The following is a 9,553-nucleotide window of genomic DNA, read 5'->3' on the forward strand; positions in this document are numbered from 1 at the left end:
TATTTTTTGCCCCCCTCCAGACTTTTCGATATATCTCCAGAACCGCTGCGCCGATCGTCACCAAACTTTCAGTACCCTCCCGGACATCAATTTAACACAAGGTGACCAAAAATTTTTCCAAAGGCTATGATAGGTTGGCCGAAAATGACGTCAGAGTGACGTCATGTTCTGCCGTTTTCAACCCAAAAAAGGGTTTCGCGGGAAGAGCTGTCAGGCCTATAGCTTTGCAAATACAGAAAAATGATAAGGACATAAAAGTTGTAGAATTGACAGGGCTACAAAACTGCTATCTCGGATTTTTAAAATTTTTGGAGTTTGACCCCCAAAAATCAAAAAATATTTTTTTTGGATATAATGATCGAAAAATCCAAAAAGTTTTTTGAATTTCGCAAAAACCGGAATATATGTGATAGTCCTTACCGCCTTCCATCCACATACCAAATTTTAGATTGATACCTCTTTTTTGGCGAAGTTATAGCGAAAAAAACTGTTCAAAATTGATGACGTCAAATTTTCAAACTCAATTTTTAGCAATTCTAGACCCCGTAGCGCAAAACAAAGACCACCATTAGACTCCCCGTGACGAGCTGCATCGAATCAATACCCATTTTATGCAAAACTATCAACTTTAAAATTTGACCTTTTTGGCATGACCTTGACCTGACCTTGACCTGAACTTCACCAGAAAGTGACCTAAGCCGTACCTGATAGTCTTAAAACCAACACCATTGAGTTGGAAATGAAAAATTGGCTATAAAACATGCATCACACAACCTTAGTAAAGTTGGACTCATGTGACCTGACCTGTGACCCTTGGTGACCTGACCTGTGACGTGACCTGGTATTGTCAGTGACCTCTAATAGCAACATATCTACTAGGCAACTGACGCCCTATCGCTGATTCTCGACAAAATGCGTTTTCCTCGGTGTTATAGCGCATTCCCTAGAAGACCCGTGAACGGTGAAACATTTCATCTTTGACCTGACCTGTGACGTCATCGGTGACCCCGAGGTCAATGAAATTTGGTTTCCTTCGACAAATTTGACAGGCCTTTCGAACGCCGTTTGAATTTTGCGGATCCGTCCAGTAGTTTCGGAGATACGAGGGGGGCAAAAAAATAGCCCCCCCCCCCACCAGGTCGCGTTATAAATAGACCCCACCAGGGCGCGGGTTAACTCGCCAGCACATCCAGTCACTCATCTCTTCACCCTTCTTCCTATTCACTCCCGCACTTCAGCCTGCACTTATCCAATCGATCCCCTACGAATATTGTGCCGCCTGCTCTCGCCAAGCAGGCTCTTGGATACGTCCTCTCGGCCTGCTGAATGCAGTCACATAGACCGGTCCGGTCCCCATTCCTACTCACGACACTACTCAAGTTCATACCCGTGTTCACTTCTTTCTCGAGCAATTGACGAGCCTTGCACATCTTGTGTTTGGCCTTCTCTCGTCAATGATTAGTTGCACTGGAGTTGCGTCTATAGCTTGCTTTTCTCCCCTTTCACACAGACGTGAAAGAGGAGCTTGCTGCATCTACAGCTTGCTTGATCTACAGCTTGCTTGATCTACAGCTTGCTTGATCTACAGCTTGCTTGATCTACAGCTTGCTTGATCTACAGCTTGCTTGATCTACAGCTTGCTTGATCTACAGCTTGCTTGATCTACAGCCTGCTTGATCTACAGCTTGCTTGATCTACAGCTTGCTCTTCTGCTCTCTCTCGCCGCCCACTCCCTCCTCTCTCATCTCCCTCTCCCTGCTCTCTCCAATCACCCCCGCCCCCCTCAGCTCTCTCAGCGACACCGTCAGAGGACTCGGAGGAGCAGGAGGTCCATCAGGCACCGGGTAACTATCCAGCAGCTCCAGCACGGCAATCAGCAGCAGGTGCAGATCCTCGTCGGCCAGCATACGGTGGTCACCGCGCTTCTTCAGGTACATCCGCACGTCCTGGTGACCGATGATGTCCATCAGGCGTACTGAGTTGTCCCAGAGAACGGACGAGTCCTGGAAGGGGAGGAAGCAGCATCATCAATGGCTTCCTGGATAAGAACGTAACACATGATGTCACTGACTTGACTGTTGTGCCCTTACAAAACGTAGTCTCCCATGTGGCACGCCAGTTTGCGCATATCTGATGTGTCTATTGATCATTTGCCTGCATTCTTCTCTCTTTCATTGTTCCTTCGGTGCATTCACGAACTATCCAAATAGCACTATATGCCATGAAATTAAATTTGGTTTAGAAGATGATACCAGTTTTCCCTGTCAAAAGTTGGGGTGAAACCAAACTGACGGCTCTTCTAGAAACACTGCCCATTACCTCAAAATAAAAGATAAACACTCAGCCCCTGACTGTCACCGTTGAAATACAACCAGCATACCCTCCACGCCTATGTTATAGCGGTAAAACTCACATCAGTGGCATGGACAATCCGCACGGGACACTTGATGTTGTGCAGCTGTTCATTGGTGATGCGGAACGCCTTCATCTCATCCAGGAACTTCTTTGATCCGGTCACCTCCCCCACCCAGTTGGCTTTGAAACGCATCGGTTTACCGGCGCGTACCCGTGCGGCCGTCTGGGGGTGGATGACAGAATGGTAATAATAAATGCACCTGTACATGACGTATATGTAGTTACGTGCATCGAATGTATGTGATCTGTATACGGACATCAATGCTAATATTCAGCCATGGTTATAGCTGATTTACTAGATGCAATGTCAGATAGGCATGAGTTTTAGCTACGATTATACTATACCCAATGTAAATACTTTTTGGAAACTTGAAAGTTGTTTCTACAAAAAAAATATAAAGACGAGACTCGGAAGCATCCATTCACTTACACATTTCTTTTTCTCTTAAATGAACCGGGTCTCACAGCAGCATATACGGCAAACCATCCATTTTCTCTCACCTCTTTGTCCAGTGACGCTAGAATGCCCTCGTAAATGTCATCGTCCATACACTGATTGACGCCGGGACCGATCATGAGCGTGCTGTGGATTCTATCCGGGTATCTGGAGGCCATCAGCAGGGCCATCCATGCTGTAGGGAGGGGTAGAGGGGAAATAATAGTCTGCAGGGAAGGGAGCAACAGTCAGAAGGGAAGGAAGCGGTATGTCAGCAGGGAATGGAGCAACAGACAAAGGGGGAAGGGAACAGTAGACAGCAGAGAAGCAGGGAAGGAAACGTTAGTTACCAGGGAATGGGACAATACTCAGCAGGGAAATGCTCAATATCAGCGGGGAAGGGACAATAAATAAACAGCAAGCAAGCGAACAATAGCCAGCAGGGAAGAAGGATAGGAACAATAAACTAGCGGCACCATCCACGCTATAGAGGTACATAGGGCGGAGTGAACAACAGCACTAAATGTCAATGAAAGTCCAAATTTTCAGCCGTCCGAAAGAGCCAAGAGGTCCGATATTGATCCAGACTTCGGTCGCCTATACATAATAAAATAAGTGTTTGTGGTTCACAAAGCAGCGCTAAAAATTATTTGGATTTCGTCTTTTACATTAATTAAATGGCTCATGCATACAGATAAGCATAAATAAGCTATGAATCACCAGTCATTGAAGGAGCTCAGCCAATGAAGTATGAACCATCAACCATAGACATTGGATCATCCATCCATGAACTCTCCTCCACTGGACCTTTCTCAGATGACCTCCACAACCGATCCACTAACCTCCATTACTGGAGGACACCAGCATTTGAGGTCCATCTGTCAGGTGTTCCACCACGTAACACGCATCTTCGAACCACTTTGTGAAGGAGACCTCCTCTGCGTCTGGGATGACGGACTGACCGACTCCTTCGGCATCGTACCTGTTACGAAGGGCAGCCCGTTCATACTGGGTTTGATAAGGGTTCTGAGGGGAGGGTCCCAAGAGGTCATTGGGTGTGATGAGGGATAAAAGGGGTCATGGAAGGGATCCGAGGGGCTACTGCACAGAGTCTGATGGAAGGAGATATGCACCTATACTACAAATCATAATACTATTTATATTGTATTATTTGTATTATTTGTATTGTGATTTGTATTTATGATACAAATCACAGATAGCTGCTTAGTGATCACCGTTTAACGATCATATAATGTACAAAGTCCAACACGGGTTGTTTGCGTGCTGCTTCTATAGGGTCCTCTTTACGGTGATTTTTTACGTAAAACGTTCTGACATTATCAGTTCACCAGAGATCACTTAGACCGTACGTTGGCTGCAAGATCAGACTGACTCATATATCGGCCGTTTACGTGATATTGGTCACCTACAATTGCTGAGTCTGGACTGCGAAGTCAAAAACTATTTTCACTCACTTTACAAACGGTCGTCCAGTCCTGATGCAGAAAGCCTCCAAAATATTCGCCTTGGCAATGTTCATCGGCGCGAAATATCCCGGTATGTAGATAATTCCTGGTCTTCGCTGACCCTCCACCTTGCAGAAGGCTAGTCGACGAGTGTAACTGGTCTGTCCTGCTGTGCCGAGGTTTGCGTATCGGGTCTCCACAAAATTATGCTTGCGGAAAATGGCTGATTTTTGCAGGCCCACGACTGTTCTTTCAGGGGTGGCCATGGTTTCTTGGAAGGGTGGATGCCTGCTAAAATAAAAAAGATGTCATGGAAGTTACGTGAGGATGTACCTATACATTCGTAAATCTTGTGAGGGTTTGTTAGGAGGTTTTGCTGCTTTGTGAACGAGATACGCCTAATCTAAAAGCACATCTACCCACATACGAAAATGTTTATTTTCACGAACCAGCTTTCACAGGCGCTGGCCAGGATTTTGCTCAGGGAGGGGCCACAGGTCGCGGCCTAGTGTCGTACCCCCTCCAAAAACGAAAACTCCTCGGATTTGGCCGACTATTTTTGGGGGTGTGGCGCAGCTGTTTTTATTTGTTTTTATTCTTTTATTTAATTTTATTTTATTTTTCGCTTTCAGGGGGGCATGGCCCTCGTGCCCTCCCCCCTTGGCTGTGTCCCTGAGCTTTCATCGTTTGACTGGTTCCGCCTTTACTGCTTCCGGTACTCAGTTTATTTCGAGTTAGATGACGGGCATTTGACATCCTCCGAATATATTCGCTTCTGTCTGCAATGCATGTGAGAGGAGAGCAATAACGGACACTGTTACTCGCATTGGACGTAGATACTAGATAGCGTCCACTGCCAACGTCCCTGGTGAGCACGTCACTATGGATTGGGACGTCTCTATGGACAGGCCCCGCGTCGATCAAGCGAAATGCGTATGACGGATAGGCTGTGCCGCCGTACACTCGTGTACTCCGGGCCGGCTTATCTTCACGAGAAGTGTGTCGACTCCTCGTGTTATTTATGATTGTTATATCTAAGGCATCGTAAGAACTTAGAAACCATCAATTAAAACTGTGCTTTCGCCTTTCGCAGCACGTTTTTTTACTTTCCCTCCTATGCAAAAAGGAGGTTATTATTTTATGAATCGAGCCACTAAGCAGCCTGAAAATGATTGTTCAATTCTCTTTCTTTTCTTTTTTAGGGCCAGGGAGGCAGTCTTAACAGTCACACTTTTGAGGGAGACAGACGTATCCTAGATCAGGAGGGAGCACCATCTGAAAGTCAAGTTAAGCCCGGCAACAGCCTGATAAGCAATGACATGATAACGGCTAAATAGGTATCTGTTTGCCCTACGGGGCTGGCAACATATTGCAGTAGGTACATGGTACATCTCTGTTTCATAACGCTCAGGCGGTGTGCAACAAGTATCATTGGGATATCCGACCACTTCAAATAATGCTATCTAGTATCTACTATATCGGACTGCATTCTCCTTATCGACTAAAGAAGCGGGAATCCCACCCAGACATGTCTCTTCTGTCTGACAAATGTCGATATACGCCTGTCAATTGCTGTGTCGACATCAGCAACACTTGTAAAGTGTATGGTGTAAGAGTTGGGCTGTCCCGTCTTGGCTTGGCCATATTGAAATACTATACATATAGGTTCAGTGTTACACTACGACCACTACGTCTACGTCCACTGTCCAGTTCAGTATACGTACTGATCAATGCTGTCATTCTAAGCTGTATGGGCATGCGTGTCTGTTTAGGTAGAAGAAATTCAATTCATTTATAGGGATACATGACACCCGTAAAATGATGCCGCATGTGTAAAATGATGATGAAGGGATATTGAACTATAATTAGACGGATGAGATCGGGTCTTTATATTTATATTTATTAGTTGAGGTCATTTGAAATGATCTGGTGACCTGACATTACGTTATATAACCTGAAAACCTTACCAGTGAATAAGATGAAGGATCAATAAGGGATGTCAGAGGCATTTACGAAAAGCTTAAATTGTCCGAACCTCCCCATGTCGTTACGGTGCAGAATGCTCTGCCTCGCCAGGCCAGTAAATACATGAGCACAGTATCCACTATATTCAGTGTTTACGTATCAGGAAAGGAAGTATCGGTGTCCTGTCCACCGTGCACTCATTTCCTTTGACCCGAAATACGACTTCTGCTACAGGACGATTGCATGAATGAATGAATGAATGAATGAATGAATGAATGAGTGAGTGAAACAATGAGCGAATGAGTGAAAAGGCGCCTTTATCGCCAGACAAAGCCCGTTCCACTCGTCAACCAACATATCCGACTTGTGACGACCGTAATAGCCATTTTCACGAAGATCAGCCTGCACACATTTGGTCACGTTTGGTGCCTCGTGCAGTTTGAACAAATTAGTTTCAAAGTTTTCCTAAATAGGGTTTCAGTTTTGATGCTTATAGGTATACATGAATTATCAAATTATCCAACAGTTTTTTATTAAACCATTGTAATAAAATCATGATATGAATATACTAATATTTGCTGTAAAAGAGACTTGTTTAGATTTAGTCAAAATTGGTGCATTCGCCTTAAAACCCGTCGTGAAGACGGCTGATTGAACTGAACCATCCCTATGCCGAGAGTTGGGAGCGATGCCCTGAGTTGGAGTCGAGATGTTGGGATCTGTAGCTGGGGTCGGTGTAGGGAATGGGACATGGGTCTGTACACTGTAAAAAAGTTTAGCATTTGGGGTACTAACGGCTGCTATTCGTAGCATCTTTTAGCGTCAAAAGAACCCTACGACGTATTTACAAAGAAGCATGGTGCTAATACTGTGCTAATGATAGCTAACATTCCCATCAAATATTATAAGTTTAGATCACCTATTCTTCTACTGAGCTTAACGTCTACTTCTGCTAGTACCCAGTCCATCAGTGAGTGCTCTTTCAAGCTGGATTTCTAATTAGAACCATTTTAAGTGTTTTAGAAGTTGGTATTGCTGAATATGGTGCTTACGTTAGTATCACAATAGAACCGGACATGCTTACAGAGGAAACAAATTTGAAATTGGCGCCAAAGAAAGTAGCTAAGCCCTGCTTTACAAATCTCTGGGAGTCTTATCACCAGCCCTTTAGCACGTTTTGACGGCGCAGAGCGATATGCGCATGCGCGTGCCAGCTGTTTCCGGCCACGTGTTGCGCCATTTTAGTGGAGTCCGTTGGTCGTGGTGGGAGTGTGTGCACGTGCTCCGGTATATGAAGTGAAATGAAGTGAAGTGAAGTGCTCCGGGCACATGCCACCGAGTGATAGCTCTGGAATGATAGCTTAAATCAGCTATTATCGGTGGAATCCGTCGTGCGTGGCATGGGAGTGCGTGCCCCTGCTCCGGGAGGCAGTGAGGTGGAGGGAAGTGCAGTGCAGCAGTGCAGTGAAGTGAAGTGAAGTGCTCCGGGGCCGGGTGGTACATGAGCATTTGCCACCGACACATGCACCGACACCGACGTTGATCGACTTTGGTGAGTCTGACACGTTGTATCTTTTGACATTATCTTATATTGTTTAAGTGCTTCATATTCCGACTTTGGCAAATCGCGCTTCTTGGTCTGAAGGAAAGTTGTGTTGTTTGCGAAAATAGCTCCCAACAGAAAAAAAATATGGGAACTGATCCAGTTTTTTTTTTTGCTCCAGGCATGGGGCCTGGTCAGTTCTTCCGTCGACTACCACTTACAATGGAGGACAACTACGACAACAACACGGGGTCTCCGGTTCCGTCTATCACTAAACGCCGTCTGGTCGTGGATGAGGTCGAACTTATGGCCATGAACAGAAAGTCGGTTCAACGACCCCCCCCCGCCTCCCCCAGTCGATCTCGCGTTAATCGTCGGTCACTGCGAGTGTGCAGATATATGAGCGACCTTCCGTTATTTCCCTTGCGTTTGTTTGTGTATATATTTACATTTGTTTTTCATGCAGATGATATGAAGTGTTAATAAATGTTCCATTATTATTTTTTAATTTTATAATGTGTTGGATGCTTGAAAGATGCACTTACACGAGAATATTGCAGAATGCAAAACACAATCATTGAGACTTAAGTAGTTATCACTTATCTAGGATATAACCTTTTTTGCACGTCTTTTCGGCCTTACACAATTTCCTTCATGGTAATTGATTAGTCCTTTTTGCAGTAACTAGTGAAGGTATGTGCTGCTAAAGAAAGCAGTTTTTGCGAACTTTTCATGCAGCAGCTTTAACTAGTATAGATATTCTACTTTCAGCCCCAATGCTTTCGTTAGCATTATTCTACTTGTTGTGGGGTAACAATAGCGCTAAAATGGTTCATATGTGAGTACGGAAGGTACTAACTGCATGCTATTCTTAGCACCTTTTAAAGTTTAGCACCGCTAGGGTACTGAAAATTGGTCTAGCAGGTGTAGGGTACTACATTTAGTACACGGGTGCTAAACAAATATGGGTACTTATATTAGCACCTTGATACTAAACCAGATCTCAGTTAAGTACGAATAAAATGCTTAGCTTAGCACCGCTAGGGTACTGAAAATTAGTCAATTGAAAAGTACCTCTATGGTGCTAAACTTTTTTTACAGTGGTGCTGGGTACGATTTCGGCGTTCTTCTCATATCTCGGATTCTCGTGCTTGCATACAATTATGAATTGCCCCTGCCCCGAATGTAAGAAAATTACAAAACAAGCAGAAAACCAGCAACTGACTGTTGGGCGAGGTCTTTGAGGATGTCATGATTATTCACTCCGGACTTACGTGCAAACTGCGAGTTCATGTACAACTCAAGCGGATATTGCATAGAGCACGAGACACGACTCCGCTCGTAATGGCTGAGAAGTGAAGATCGTTCGTAAACATTTTTTGAGTTAATTCAAAGAAATTGTTATCACTCTAACTTGTATATAAACCAGAACGTCGTCACTATATCGCACAAAAAGGCAACGAAAACTAATTGACATATTTAAATCCGCCGTTCTCTCTCCAGTTCTTATATGCCAACAACACAACTAACAGCGCCCAAAACAGCGACTTCCAGGCCAACCAGTTACCTTTCTGCGGAGTGTTTCCCTCTCCGAAAACGCGCTCCCCTCACCAGACCCCATGTGAAACTGACACTCTGAGTTGCCAGTTGCCCCGGTGAACCTCGCCCGGGGGCCCGGCCGATAACGTATCTGCACGACAGCAGCAATGGAGGGGGAACGGCCCAGCC

At 45.0% G+C, this 9,553-nt stretch overlaps 1 protein-coding gene across 1 annotated transcript; it reads right to left on the reverse strand.

The window, feature by feature from the left end:
* Positions 1–1,161: 1,161 nt before the first annotated feature.
* Positions 1,162–9,461, reverse strand: LOC122375714 (palmitoyl-protein thioesterase ABHD10, mitochondrial-like). The gene is made up of 6 exons (XM_043355212.1): positions 9,393–9,461; positions 4,327–4,608; positions 3,694–3,833; positions 2,917–3,047; positions 2,414–2,578; positions 1,162–2,003 (listed from the first exon to the last, which is right to left on the reverse strand). Exons 2-6 carry the CDS (start codon positions 4,581–4,583, stop codon positions 1,695–1,697), a joined length of 1,002 nt encoding a protein of 333 aa, XP_043211147.1. The 5' UTR covers positions 4,584–4,608; positions 9,393–9,461; the 3' UTR covers positions 1,162–1,694.
* Between the last annotated feature and the right edge of the window lie 92 nt (positions 9,462–9,553).

Source organism: Amphibalanus amphitrite, unplaced genomic scaffold, assembly GCF_019059575.1.
Source record: "Amphibalanus amphitrite isolate SeventyFive unplaced genomic scaffold, NRLGWU_Aamphi_draft 001901F_arrow, whole genome shotgun sequence".
NCBI classification, from domain to species: Eukaryota; Metazoa; Arthropoda; class Thecostraca; order Balanomorpha; family Balanidae; genus Amphibalanus; species Amphibalanus amphitrite.

Bases quoted from the DNA above. Each gene is read 5' to 3' on its own strand.
- LOC122375714 (XM_043355212.1), bottom strand. From the start codon at position 4,583: ATGGCCACCCCTGAAAGAACAGTCGTGGGCCTGCAAAAATCAGCCATT. The intron at 2,579-2,916 runs GTGAGAGAAAAT...ATCCACCCCCAG, and splicing joins TAGCGTCACTGGACAAAGAG to ACGGCCGCACGGGTACGCGC. The intron at 2,004-2,413 runs GTGAGTTTTACC...CTCCCCTTCCAG, and splicing joins GGATTGTCCATGCCACTGAT to GACTCGTCCGTTCTCTGGGA.